General features: G+C 38.6%; 2 protein-coding genes across 2 annotated transcripts in view; one reads left to right on the top strand and one right to left on the bottom strand.

Moving 5' to 3' along the window:
* Positions 1-488: 488 nt before the first annotated feature.
* LOC110154917 (60S ribosomal protein L5) lies at positions 489-5,760 on the bottom strand. The gene is made up of 8 exons (XM_020918965.1): positions 5,599-5,760; positions 5,068-5,137; positions 4,878-4,993; positions 4,620-4,754; positions 3,088-3,290; positions 2,035-2,212; positions 1,517-1,605; positions 489-647 (listed from the first exon to the last, which is right to left on the bottom strand). Exons 1-8 carry the CDS (start codon positions 5,758-5,760, stop codon positions 551-553), a joined length of 1,050 nt encoding a protein of 349 aa, XP_020774624.1. The 3' UTR covers positions 489-550.
* Positions 5,761-6,662: 902 nt separating this feature from the next.
* evi5b (ecotropic viral integration site 5b) overlaps positions 6,663-15,402 on the top strand; it is a 30,637-nt gene continuing 21,897 nt past the window's right edge. The window contains exon 1 of the mRNA XM_055165247.1: positions 6,663-6,752. Within this exon, the coding sequence (XP_055021222.1) occupies positions 6,663-6,752 (90 nt within the window). The remainder of the gene's footprint in view (positions 6,753-15,402) is intronic.

Raw genomic sequence — 15,402 nt, 5'->3', positions numbered from 1 at the left:
GAAAAATATTCACAATATTAGTGCAGCATCTCCTTCTCTGCCGTTTAAAAATGAGATGTTTCCCAGCTGCCTTTAGCACAAGAATGTTTTAATCTAATCATGAGAGTGCCATCTTGTGGTCAATTATGAGACCAACTTTATTAAGCCTGACTCAACTGAGCTAAAACATTCCCACCAGTAAACAGTTACAGGAAAAGTAATAGTAGATAGCCATCCTCAACAAAATTTAGAGTACATTTTATGCCCAAAGATTTAAAAAAGTTTAAATTTACTATAGTTCAACTCAAATTTGGAGCCCCACTATACCTGTATAGTCTATATATAAAGAATGCACTTGATCCAGTTGACAATTTTTAAATCTCTTGTTGTAAATCTTAAAAGAACCACAAAACTGTACTGTATGTTCATGTAGCTGTTACACGGGGAGCAGAGCCTATTGTACGTCTAAAGTGTGTAGGTGTAAACAGGAAAAGCACTGACAGCTGAAGTGGACTTTTCAATAGATTTATTAGAACAAATTGCGTGTTTAGGACAGGGTCGGACTGAAGCCTCAGTCCTCCTCCTGTTCCTGAGCCCGGAGGAAGCTGGCCTTCTTCTGGGCAACGCGGTCTTTCCTCTGCTGCAGGGACAGCTTGGCACGGTTCCACCTGGAAGCAACAATCGGAGGTTGAGACACAAAACTAGGTATAGGCTGTCACAACACTAAAAAATTTCAAACTAAAATGTCAAGGCTCAATACCCAATGTTGATTCCATCACCATTTCTTTTAGATAATGTTGATAAACTCATGAAAATCGTATACACCAAGAATTTCAAAATTATTCTTAAAAAAGGTCAGATTTTGTCCCAAGCATTATTTTAGTATTGATCCTTGAACATCTAGTTAGGACATTTTAGTATCAAACAGTATCCGCTTTGATTTTGACAAATTAAATGTAATCCCTCACTTTGGAAAGATTCAAAAGGCTGTCATCTGGACAATGATTGCTTCTTGGTAGTAAGCGTAAACTAGATTTCAAAAACAATCAATATTACAGTACTGGCTTGAGGCGGCAGAATACATTTTCTACCATCAATTGAACTGTCAAATTTCCTGTTTCCAATGTGTTAGGTCTGAAAGTGGAATGGGTTTGAGTTTCATTTCATGAATTTCTACCATTTATATAGAGATTTATGGCATGGTCACCAGAAATCTGACAATGCATTTTTCAATTAAAGGATAGATTTTTGTTGCAGAGTCAAACTAAATTTTCCATGAAAAATAATTGCAGTACCCACTAAACAGCTGAATGTATTGGACAACAAACTATCATTTTATATCAAAGCCAGTTCACTATTAGATGAACAGTCTGGTTTCTAGATGACTAGATGCAAAGCATTATCAGTGACTTGCATTGTCCCCAAAAAACGGTTGACAAATAATTATCATATAATAAACTAATTGGGGAACACACACGCAAAAAAAACATCCATGCATAAAACAATGACCAATGTAAAATTGTGGTTTAATTCATACCTCTTCTTTTTGATTTCTTTTGGGGGCTTCTTTTCATGGACAGGGTTCTCGCGAATAGCAGCATGAGCCTTTTTGTACATCTCCTCAATCTGAAAGACAATGCAATTTCTTCTTATCCAAACAAGTGATGGTACTAGTTATTTGCTGAAACCAGCTTTCATTCCTGGTAAACATGTGGATCAATTATAACAACGCAGCAACATTAACAGCATAAGGCTGCAATGGTTACTGGTTCATTCCACTTCAAAAGAGCATACAGTTTTGTCCCTGGATTGGAACCTTCAGTCTCCTCTATGTGAATATTGTGGTCTTGAGGGACTGCTGATAACAGGGGTCATAGTCACACATTACCACAATTGACAAACACTAGATTTCACAATTACAAGCTGGTGGAAATTCACATTTCAGTTTTTATACACTACACAATTTCAAGACTGCTATAGTTTTGTGCATATACTGGCAGAATCTTAAAAAGTATGACAACATTTGAAAACTGGACATCAAAACAATCAACTCACAGAATCAGGGGTGATTCCGTTCTTGATAAAGCGAGAGAACTGCTTCTTGTAAGCTTCCTCATCCTCCTCCATCAGATAGGCCATGTACTCGGACACGTTGATGCCCAGAATGTGTTTGCGATGAACCTCTGCGTTGAACTCTTTGCTCTCTGTGTCGTACCCAGGGAAGCGCTTCGTGCTGGGGAGGCAAAAATGCTCAAGGTAAGATGGATCATTACATTTCACACGAGCCGTGCAAATAACAATTTTGCAGCAACTTTCATAAGATTGAGCAAGTGCCTAGTCTTAGTGGGCCTAGTTCTCTCACGCCATTTTAGCACAGTAAAATTATTCACTTATTTATAACTTAACACTCTTGCTCTAATAAAGGAAATTAGTGTCACTGCAGGTCAATAAAATACACTCAAACACAAAGCTGTAGCAAATTTGAGCATGTCTGACAAAAGGCTTCAGATTAATAACACGGTTTTAAATGATGCTGCTTAGAGAGCTTGTGAATCTAATGGGAAGACTATAATACACAATATGTGTAATGCATTGCTCTTACTGAAGAGGTAATTTCAAACTAAATTATCTTGAAAAAATAATGGTTCAATAATTAAAAGGGTAAAGGAGAATGTTGTGTTAGAGAGTGAAGAGGAGCTATGAAAATTATGAAATGCACAAAACTCAAGTTTTCCCAAGCAGCTTACACTTACAGTTCCTTGGGCCAATGAATATGAATATTTTGAAAGCACAATATGATTTATGTAAATTACTGAATTATCTAAAATACTCATAAACATGACATGTAAAAAGCTGTCAAGCTGCAAATAGGCAAAAAAAAAAAAAAAAACTTTCACAAACCAAAAATGTATAAAAAAAAAAACAAAATACTGTAACCTATGTATCAAGATGTGTATCAAATTGTGACAAAACTGCCATTGTGTCCCTAAGGTCTAGATTTTTAGATACCAATCTGGCTTATTCATGTCACATTAAATGCAAAGTTGAGTTTTGTGTAAAATCAGTGTTTAGAGTCATGGCCTTAGACATGAGTACATAGATGCTCACCTGTGTGGGATAGACAGGCCTCCGTCTACTGCCCCCTTCAGGGCACCGAACACCTTGTTTCCGGTGGTGGTTCTGGCGAGGCCAGCATCCAGGTAACAGGTAAAGGCTCCAGGCTGACCATCAATGCTCTCCACGTTAAACTCATCTCCGGTGACCTCCACCTGGCCCTCGTACACCTTGTCCAGGCCAAACTTGTTAAGCAGCTGGAGACAGAAGAGACAAAACCGTGAATTTCTGGGCATTCAGATGCAATGACAAATTATAAATCATCATTAACCAAGTTTTCTAAAGTTTCCATGGCTACATTAAATGTCAGTTTTATTGATTTATTGGATTCCACCTTTACTCTTACAGAGGTAAAGACTGTTCTTCCTGGGGTCCAGTTTTGTGTAAACACTCCACACAATTACTGTATTTTCTGGGCTATTAGGCACTCTGGATTATAAGACGCACTGTCATTAAATGGTCTAATTTCAAACTTTTTTCACAAATAAACCACACCGCACTTTAAACGAAATAACAGTTAGATTGGTCAGTTGGACTTTGTTTAGCGCATTCAAGGTGAATCTCGACTTTGTTCAATTGTGGCGCATAGGGAGGGTGCTGTCTCGAACTGCTGGATTGTTGGCGTGTTTGCAGTGACTCAGTTGTGTCTAGAAGTGGCACACTGCAGTCGTTTTTTCAGTTTGTTCCTCGTCGGCGTGGACTGATGAGTGTGGCTGCGGGTGTGTTTCGCTGCGCTGTTGCTTTCTGCTCTGTGTGTGTTTACGTGCGCTGCGGGTGGTGCGGTTTGGTGGTTTACTGAAATCCTGCTGGGACATCCCAGTGGATTCGTGTATAGGGCGTGCAATTATTTTTGATGGGGTTAGAGGCTTAAGAGTGCATCTAATATCCCGGAAAATACGGTAGTTTGAGTAATTTCAAATAGAGGGGCTGGCACATCAGGCTAAAAACATGGATCATACAACACTGCAAAAGGCTCCTCACGCTTACACAAACCAGGAAGACGTTAATAAAAGATGCAATTACAACTTCCGGGGTAGTTGCAGACAATGGCCTCGCCTAACATGGATCTATTAAAACCAACAATGATAAAATCCACTGAAGTAAATGATCAGCGGTAAAATGAAGACTGCATACGTATGTGCCGTTTGGAATCATCTTGAATTTGGCGCCTCATCTCTTCTAATCGCATGTACCCTATGCGCTCGGAGTTCTGTGTTAGAGGGGAAATGATGAAAACTGAGGTTTGGTTTTAACTATTGATGGGCCAAACATAATAGAATGCTACAGTGACATATAGATGAAGAAAACTGGACCTAGGAATCACATCTTTCCAGACATCTTCCTGGTTTGTGACGTAAGCGTGAAAAGAGCCCATGGTGCCTACAGAGACATGAGAAAAGCAGCCCAACACTGCAGCTGCAGAAGGATATCTAGTTTATAATGCAAGTACATAACTTGCTAGAGAGGTGCATTTATAAGAGCAGCACATGTTTCTGGTGAATAATATAGTACAAATCCTGACTTACTCTGCGGGCCAGCAGCAAACCAGTGCAGTAAGCTGCCGCGTAGTTGGTCAGACCCACAGCCACGCCATATTTGGGCAGCTCATGAGAGTAGGCCGCACAGACGATCACATCTCCTTCGATCTTGGCATAGGCAATCTGCAACATTATAAAACAAATGTTTACACTCCTGTTCATGTGGGTTGGAACGGTGAAGTTAGTGTTGTTAAGCAATGCATTGGCATACAAACAATCCTCTAGACTGTCAGATATGGTCCTTACCTGGCAGACGATGTCCCTATTGGAGAAGCGCACAATCATGCGGTATTTGGGTGTGTTGTACTTGTTTTTGTCCTGGACGACCAAACGCTTACGAGCAAAGAAATCAGTTTTGCCCTCTGGAAAACAAAAAACCCACATCATTAGTATTGCATAGAAAGTCAAGTGGAACGAACTTCAGTTTGGGGCTCACCTCTCCTCCTCCTGAATTTAACCTGATACCTCTTGAAGTAGGCCTTATTCTTAACCACCTTTACGAAACCCTGAAAAAGAACATACATACATGGTGTTAGAAAGCTCTGAGCATAATACAGGACTGCTTAAGGGTTTATTGCTCTTGCTGTCACTGTCAAACAGATAACGGAGTTAATAGCATGCCATTGGCGTATGTGACAGGCATTAGCGTGGCGGCTAGCCGGTTTCAGTGTCAAAGTAACTGGATTCTCTGCAAATTACGGAGTGGGCTCTGGGTTTAATAGCGCAGCTTCAGGACGTACGTATACGGGATACAGAACAGCCACAATGCTGTTTACGAACGACAGGAAGCTGCGAGTTTATCTGGAGTCCATTTAGGCCACGTTAGTCAGTACCGGGTGAGCATTAGCATGGCTCAATCTAACTTCATCTGAGCGACATCAGCGCCGTTATACATTTATTTCTCCACAGAACAAACAATGCACGTCTTAACAATGCGTGGAGGTTCATATTGGGACGAATTACTAACCATATTGCAGTCTTTTAGTCTCCTTATGAAGGAGCCCGGAGCCAAAGACTGGGGCTTGACTCCGCTGCACTGGAAAAAGAAAGAACGACGTGCGCATGCGCCGTAAGTACCGTGTGACAGGAAGAAGGCCGCTGCAGTGGAGGCAGCGCTCTGCTCTGCCATCTACAGGCCTGGCGAGGATATTGCAATAACAAATAAATAGCAAGTTCATCATTAAAGTGCTGTACTTTAAATGTATGTAAGGTAGGGAGACCAGAATTTCAAAATAAAAAACATCCACGTTTTTTTGGTGGTTAGTAATAATAAGATTGTGAAACAAATATGTAAATAAGGAAAATTGTTATGCAGAGGCCATTCATGACTAACATGTAAGCCAGTATAGTCACATTTTCTTTGTGTTTTGGTCATTTTTAAGCATTTTACTTAACCAAATGACAATTTATGCCTCTCTTTACTGTTGGCAAGTATCAGATTTGTCAAAAACTGTGACAAATTGCTGGTTTTGAATAGATCTGCTGGGACAGGGGACACATGGCTCAAAATTGGGATTGTCCCCATAATGTAAGGTTTAAAGAATGTATGTATATATGTCTTCGTGATTGAAGAAGTGATTGGAAATGTCAGTGATTATATACAATATACATCCACTAGTTTTTCACTCCGCATATCTACCAAATATATACTATATTGTAACCGATAAGGTAAGCACTACATTAAATATATTAAAAATGAACCTATTAATAACCATTAAGAAGCCTAAATCATCTAACAAACAACAAACAAATTGTGTATTACCCACTGAAGCAATATTAAACTTGTCAGACTTTCTTGTACATAACATACTTAGTCCTATTACACTGCATTCTCCATATTTCTTTTTATACCCTTTTTATTTTCACTAATTTCAGAGCTGTTTTAATATCACATGATGTTAATAAAGTTCTGTCCTTTCTTGTTGTCTCTGGTTAATGGCAGTCATCCAGTCTTTTTTATTTTATTTTATTTTTTTTATTTTATTTTTTTATCTTACCTCATCTAAATCTACAATTGTTTTGACAGTCACCATGTCGCCCTTTAACGTCACAGCTGCAGACACAGCTGATATAATACGAACAGAGGAGTGTCCTACAATAGGTTTGCGTCACGGCCTCGAGGTCCAACCTGAAATGTAGGTTCATGAGTGAATGGTATGTGATTCAACGCTCAGGGCTTAGACACTTTTCATCTGCAAGAGTTTCTATTGAGGAAGTACTGATGCGCCATTTGTTCATCTTTCTATGACAGCAGACGTGGCATCACAGTGCTCTTTAACTTTTTAAATTACAAGTTATCCACTTTTATTCAACTGAAATTATTCTGGATATTTTCATAGAGGACTATTCAAACAGCTATGGGATTCAGGTAAGCATGTTACATTAACATTGCTGTATAATGAGCTATGATTTTGTTAACAAGTCATTTTTATTTAGACTAAATTGTTATCCGTCTGTTTAGAGGCGACTGTTTTTTTGTTGTTTTTTTTTTAACTTAATTTGCCGCTACAGGCTTGATTGCTTATCTTGGTTTCTAGATGCAGATGAGGAATTTAAGACATTTACATTTAATATATAATTATTTTATTTGATGATTGCTGTCATGCTGTATAACTGGATAGCACAGAATAATGTCTAAGAGACAAAAACACTGTTACCGGTAATTAGTTTTCCTCAACAGTCAAGTTTTGCATGAACCCACAGTCACCTTGCCCTAGGGCTATTGTACATGCTTTGTACATAGCATATGTGAATCATATGTGAACACAGACAACTAATCATAAATTATATTGTATATTATACAGTTTAATACAATACTTAATGGTATTGGACGTAGAGCTTTTAACATATGTTCTGGCATAAGGGATCAGTACTGCAAGTATCTGTATTCTCATGATCTACTGTGGTATTTTTTAGTTTCTCTATCTTATAAATGTATTGTTTCCTCCTCTGAAAGTAGGCAAATTTGAAAACTGAATTGGCACAATACACTTGAAATTTGAGAGAAGAACTTAACATAAATATGCAGGATTCGTGTGCTAAACGTGTGTGAATGAAACAAAACACAACACTGAGTATGTTTTTTGATGAGGAAAAACATTTTACCAAATAACATGGGCCTTTTAATCAAAAATATGAACTTGGGAATTCTAAATGGACAGATGCCTGCGATAAATCAATATAAATATAGGGCGACAGTAGCTCAGTTGCTGGTTGAGCGTTTGTCCACTGATCTGAAGGTTAGAGGTTTGAATCCTGCTCTCAACATAAACATCATTCATGAGCAGTCAAATCCACTGACCCACAGGTTGGTGGTGCGATTTCAGCTCCCAAATATGAATACTGTCATTGTGTTTTTGGGCAAGACACTTAACTCACTTCGCCCCCAGTGTCTGCGTACATTGGTGTATGAATGTGAATCTCTTTATTGTTGGCAGATATCAAATCAGTCAAAAATAGGAACACCTGGGACACTTCTTGTATGAAACTGTGACAAATTGCTGGTTTTGGATAGATCTGCTGGGACAGGGGACACAGGGCTCAAAAGTGGGACTGTCCTGGGTAAATAGGGACGTCTGGTCACCCTAATGTAAGGTTAAAAGAATGTATGTATATATGTCTTCGTGGTTGAAGAAGTGATTGGATTGTAAAACGAGAAAGGGTTTGTTGTAAAACATTTTGAGTGCCTTGAAGGTGGAAAAACGCTATATAATGTCACCATTTAAACTTAGACACATTTTATTGATCCACAAGGGAAATTACTCAGACACAGTAGCTCACACATCATACACAGGAGGTTGTACATCTGTATGGAGTAAGGTATGAATAAAGTATCTGTATCTCTCACTGTCTCACTTACAGTAAATCAACATAAAACTTTGCTGGATCTATAATATAACCCACTTCTATACTACAGCTGCCCTTTCTTGCCCTGACAGAATAAACAGAGCCAGTTCACGCGTTTGCACATGTTTACAGTGAACTCTACGTGGCACTGTCGCTCCACTCGTTCCCCTTTGGCGCATGCGCAGCGCGATGTAAACAGTGGTGCTGGGCCTCGCTCCGTCGCCGCTCCGCCTCGGTCTGTCCCCGCGGTTCTCTGGACACGTATCACGGCTAATTGCATGGGCTGGACCCCGGCAAACCCTCCGCTGGCTGGCTTTCAAGTGGACTTACTACCAAAGGATGCTAAAAAACCACCACTTTGATCTTTGTCGATAGTTTTCTTCCAGCTTGGGGGAGTACAGTTTTCGTGCATGGGAAGCAGACGACCGAGGCTGTGGCTGGTTAAACTCGATTCAAGGTAATGGATGGTGCTTTGTCGGGCGCCGTCTAATTGCTGGGGTGTATAGTAGTTTTACACTGTTGCTTTTTGCACTTAAACAATACACTTATTATTCCTAACCCGATTTTCAACTTTTGCTCGCCCTCCGTGTTAAATTAGTTTTTCTATTCATTTCTTGAAGTTGCTCGAGGCTACTTTACTTTGCTGGCTGAGTTGACCATGACTTCATCCATAGATTGACCAAGTATAAAACAACAGAACTTCTTGTAATTTTGGTCCATACGTCCAATCAACGCAACAAAAGTATAGCTAGTCTAATCTGGTCCAGTTTTGGGAGTTTAAATGGTTTTGTATGCCACTTCACACTTTTGCATTGGGTCCTATAATTTAACACAAGGCAAGTAAGCAAGCCATAAAAGGAACTTAAATTTCTTATCTTGCATTTTAGTTAGCACCTTTCAAAATAAGCCCTCCAAACTTGTTTCAATAGCTACAGCTTACTACTTTGACAATAGATACTGGGATATACTTAAATTCCACAAAGATTACCAATGCCAACTAGCCCAGTAACTCATTAATTCCTGTTGAGTTCAAGTATTTAATGCATTCGCTGTTATTTATTTTATCTATGAGTGAGTTAAGTGGTGCGCTGGTCTCTTTTGTATCATATTCATAGTACTATTTGTTGTTCCCTCAGTGATATCCACACCCACCATTGAAGTAAACACATTGGGATATTGTATCAGAATACAAAAGTTCAATAAAAGCAGTTATAGCCTTTAAAAAAAAGTTAATTTGATATCTGCCCATCTATTAAATTTTATAGGATCATCTTTGTAACAAATTACTACCAGTAGTTTTAGATGAGTTATTTGATAGAAAAATGTTAAATGTGTATGTATAATATAAAAAAAAATCTTGTCAATACTTGCAATTGTTCATAGTTTAATAGTCACAACCTCCCTTTTCCTTTCTGGGGGCAGCAGAGCAGAAATCCTTATATTGATCCCTGGGGGAAATTCTTTGTTTCTGTTCTGATGATTATAGTTTTTATAGGTTTGACTTTATATTGCTTTGCCATCATTTCATCTGGCTGCTCAGTGGTGACCAAGTTGAATACATGGCTTCATTAATCTGAACTCATTAAACCCGGCTTTATAGATCTTAGTAAGCAATACCACAGACACCCACACAGTAACTGGAGGAATGCAGCCATCTTTAATGCATCTAATGACCTGCAATTTTCTCCATTACCTCATTTGAGCTTCACTGATTCAAAGTTTTACCTGCCACATTAGATTACATAGAGTCCCAGTGTGCCCAAACACAACTGTACATTCACGTCTAGAGATCCACGACTTTTATTTAGCCTTATGTTCTTGCATATGCTCAACATTTACAGCTAAAAGTCATATTATGTTTTCCATTCTAGCTTGTAGTGAACAAAAGGTCATTGGCAATGGCCTTAATCCAATTGGGTCATCTGAAACGTAATGTATTTTCATCACAGTATTTTTTATTGTTGATGAAGTAACTAAAGCTATAATTTTTCAACTACCATGATTTTTTGTCTTATTCTGCATAAAAAACTGAGCACACTGTTGTTTAGATCTGTACAAACATGTTCTGAAATGTTTTTCTTGTGTTAATTTAGCAGTTCCTCTTTAAATCTTCTGGACAAATGTGAACTTTAAACAGAATACTATTATTAAAACTAGAGCCCGACCGATATGGATTTTGCTGTGGCCGATATGAAACCGATATAATGGGAGTTGGCGCTGCCGATAGCCGATATAATCGCCGATATATTAAGTGATGTAAAAATTCACTGTAAATGTTGAATTGTTTAAAAAACTTAGGTTGGGCTCTGGTGGATTTTAATATTGGGTTTATTTAGGCAACATTTATTGTTATTCTGCCTCTTTACATCATATTTACAGACAGTAGGTTGGCTTAATGGCATTTTTGCATCACATTCTAGACACTAGTGATGGGTATTCCAGTTCTTTTTAGAGAACCGGCTCTTTTGGCTCGGCTCACTAAAAGCTGCTGGTTCTTTTGGCTCCCAAGTGGCTCTTCAGATTGTTTTGTTGCAAGCAGGACTGAATCAGGACTGAACCAGGTCTAAACCAGGACTGAAAAAGGACTAAACCGGGACTTATTTATTTTTATGCTAAACTACAGTCAAATATGCTTTTAATTTTTATTTTTTTTAATCCTACGTGCACGCAAATTTCTCAAAGTTTCGTTTTTAGCCGCTGCCGCTGTCAAACCACGAATCACGCGGCGTGAAGAGAAAAAAAGTAAGAGAAAGAGAAAACAAGGCTCCCAATAAGGATCAGGCTCCCGTCGTTCCCTTCAAAGAACCGGTTCTAAGAGTCATTTCGTTCGCGACGGACCCATAACTAGTAAAGAAAGTAGCGCTATTAGCCTTTAGCCGTAAATACGTGCGCGCCGCGATAATTAATTATATGCGCAAATGTCATAATTCACACGTCTGTTCACAGCTCATTTACATATCAGTGCAGGTCCAGTAGCAAATATACGGCCAATGTAGCCAATTTAGAACAGACCAATAGAAAACAGACTGTTTATGTGCGGGAGCTACAGCAGCTAACCCATAACAAATGACAAAAACTAGCTTCAGAGTCGACATATTTCCAACACTCACCGCTCATACAGGCTCCTCCCACATCACAAGTCTGCACTAATAAATGTCCTTTTAATCCAGACTCAAACCGATTGTCCGTAAAAAGAATATAATCTCAGTGTTTGGATCTGTGTCTGCGAGTGTAAACAAACACACGTGAGTGACGCGACTCTGTGGTGTGTTCAGGGACAGTACGGACACACACAGACAAAGGACTCCGTAGATAAATACTGATGTGGAGCCACATATTAGGACATTTATCTGTCTGTAAATTGGAGTAAATGAACAGAATGTAGAGAGTCTAAGCTTTATAACGAGGTATAACATGCCCACGTGAAATATCGGCTATCGGCCTAAAGTTGCCCATATCAGCCGATAATATCGGCCAACCGATATATCGGTCGGGCTCTAATTAAAACCAATTGCAAATCTTAACGCAATCGCTATGCTTGTCAGAAAAATCACAATTCGAAATTGTACAGCTCTAATATCTTGACAATAATTCCATCTACCAAATATTACACATTTAGAGCAGTTGTCTCTTGTAATTTTAAGCCCATAGTCTGTCTATTCTGAGTCTTGAATCTTTCCAGTATTGGTTGCATGGTCCAAAGCTTGAGCCTTTTGCAGACTGGAGCTGGGCTGAGCCATTGAAATGCTGATTGTAGACTGGGAAACCCTGAGTGCTCGTAGGGCCTCTTCCCCGGCGCATGTGGGTGGTGCACTGTTAATGTAGCCAGACTCTTCTCTCAGTCTGCAAAGGAGGACAATATGTTTTCAATGTTTTCATCTTTAAAACTGATGAGATTACTAATACTATTTTGGAGAAAAGTTCAGGAATTTTAAGCAGTTTGCAGTGGTCCAAAAAGTGATTTCCTTGTGCATTCTCAGCATCCAAATTATTCATTGTTTTCATAACTGCTTTTCACAACTCTGAGAAACCAGAGTAGAGTTTTGCCGTGACTGTAAAGCTAACAACAACAACTCGTATGCTAATGTGCACTTCCTGATTATCAGACAATAACATTCTTTATATAATTATCTGCTTATACAAAATGTCTGTACTGGGGCGAGACACAGTTTGTTCAGGCCCAGTTTTAAGTGCAACAAAGAAAGGAGTGTCTATAAACAAATATACACAAACACAAAAATAATATAACTCCCTGAATCCACAATACAGGTGATGCCTCATTATTATTACTACGTTGTTATTATTTTAGTAGAAAAAGTCGCAAGCAATCCTCCTGAAAACATCTCTGATATTGTTGCTCATAGGAAAGGATGTCATGTGGTCTGAGTTAGTTCTGCATTCAAAGATGGTTACACTACCTGCCAAGTCATGTAGTATTGATATAAGACAGAAACCTGACTGAACCAATAGAAGTAAATGAGTAAACCAGGACTCGGCCTCGATTTGACCAAGACCAAATGTGGAGGACTAAATTGAGACTAATTTATTTGTTCAGTACAATATCCGGAAAATAGTTTCCTCTCATAAAATAAATTGAAACCTGGAACTGTAAAAGACCCCACCATGCAACCACTATATTTGTTCCTACAGTATTTTGGTTTCTGGTCAGTAAAACTTCCTTTGCCCCCTGCTCTTTGCCTTGCTGTGAGCTTCATTAGCCATTCGTGTAGTGTCCTGGGGGCCCCGCAGTCAAACAAAAGCACCAAATCTCCCCATCCAGGACTTTTGGAGAGAAGCACCTCTTATGGACGAATGTGTCTGTCAGGAGACGTGTTCCCAATCTGAGCCTGGTCACTGGAGTAACACAGAGCATGACCAATGTGATTACATCCGAGGATACTGTTTAAGTAGCTAAACGTCAGCATGCAAAAACTAGGAAATCTTCAGTTGTGTGGTGTCTAGTCCAAGGCCTGTGAACTAACTTTACTCACACATTTTGAGCGTGTTACTATGAGACAGCTAATGACGACAAGACCAGACAGGTACAAGACTCGTCCGAGCACGACTTGCAATATGAGGTCAAGTTATCTACAGGAAGCATCAGTGACATTAAAGGAACTGTATAGAGGCTGTAGGCTGTAGACTGTGCTCTTACTGTTTTAACAAATGTCTTACAATCACAAATGAACCTTCACCTACAGAGTACAGTTTCTCAATATTTAGACAGGCCCTGCCTTAAGGGGAAGCTCAGAACCATCAACATTTAGAGTGACAACCCAAATGAGAGAATCAGTTAATGGGTTTGAGAACTAAAACACCAGACTAGAAACAACTTGACCAATGTTTTTGTAATTAACAACTGTAATATATGTAATTTGAACATGTTTCCCTGTCATATCTGGGGGCACAGATTGGCCAAGTTTAACAAATTTAAAATCAAAATCTTAGTTTCTTTATGTTCAGTTCAGTTCAGTTCCTTACGTTACGAGTTGCGTTGGTAATATTTATAAAAATCCCTCTCTCTGTCACTTTGAGTACACATGATTCATAGTAAACGTAATACTAAACTTTTCTTTTGTTGTACTTGGCCTCACTATACATTCAGTTCAGTTCACTCCAGTCCTATTTTGGTACCTGTGCATGCTTTGTAACAGTAGCCAGTAGGTGTTTGTTTTTAGCCTCACAGCTTGCACAATGCTGTGTCTTTTGAAACGCACTGTGTCCTTGTATTGATTTAGTTGCCGTTCAGGAACAAGATGTTGAAAGGAAAACAGTGGCAGTCTGCTACTGCTTCCTGTTTCACTCCATTAGTGATACTCCGGGGGAAGACGCTCATATCAAGTGTGTTCATATGACAAAAAAACATTAGGGCTGCTCGATTTGGGAAAATATCTAATTGCATTTTTAAAATTTATTTATTTTTTTTGTCGCATCCAGGAGAATTGACTAAAATATGAACTGACAAACTAATACAAGAATAATATTTCAGAGCATGTTTTTACTTTTAAGGCAGGATATTTTGTTGTTTGTGATGGAAGTTATACTTAAAAATTTGTCTTGCAGGCAAATTGCAATTTCGATTCAGTCACAATTAATCTTGCAGCCCTAGAAGACACAAAATGAGTGACCAGATATAAGATTTACAAACTTGCATGCATCAATTGAAATGCAATTTTGGGAAAGCTAATGATGAAGGAACGCCATTATAACACGATTAACAGTTCATAAATGTCAATGTGACATAATATTACACTGATGGATTGGGGCTAGGATAATGATTTTATATCACACAGATGGTGCAACTGTTTCTTCCTGCCTCATGATCTGGATTCTTGGTGCTTGTGGAAAGTCCCATCACATCCCCACTGAACATCAGCTTTCCTCCTCTGTCAGTTTAGAAAGAGTAGCTTCACTGTGTGTTCTTCATCCTATGCTGAGATGCCATAAGTCAAATTTTAATGTTTTAGTTTACAGTAAACCTCAGCCCATCGGAACCATGATCCTTCTGACCTAAACTCAAGATCCTTCAAAAATAATTACAAGAATAGAATAGAAAATGTACCGTGAACACACCTTAACAGATGAGATACCAGTAACTTGAAGGCGGTAGTTTTCTTTTGCTTTTTGTTTTATTGTGATAGAAATATCTGCAAATCTTGAATCTAAATAAATTACTGATAGCGCAACACTAAAATTTCAAACTCACTTTCGATACTAAGGAATAGACTCTGTACTTAATACAAATTATGATACCATGATGATAATTAAAAACATTATTTATTTAGACAATAAGATGTAATTTTCATTCATCCAGGAAGGTCCTAGTCTATGTAGTTTTATACTTATCCTGATACAGGTCAAAGATCGTTCTAAAAGCTATTCAAAGGTTAATTTCTGTCCTCTGTGACATTTTTTGTATTGATAC

This window comes from Boleophthalmus pectinirostris, unplaced genomic scaffold, assembly GCF_026225935.1.
Source record: "Boleophthalmus pectinirostris isolate CB_2022bp ecotype Guang Dong unplaced genomic scaffold, ASM2622593v1 HiC_scaffold_7, whole genome shotgun sequence".
In the NCBI taxonomy this organism is placed as follows: Eukaryota; Metazoa; Chordata; class Actinopteri; order Gobiiformes; family Gobiidae; genus Boleophthalmus; species Boleophthalmus pectinirostris.
The sequence above is the reverse complement of the archived record's forward strand: the minus strand, read 5'-3'. Positions and strand labels throughout refer to the sequence as shown.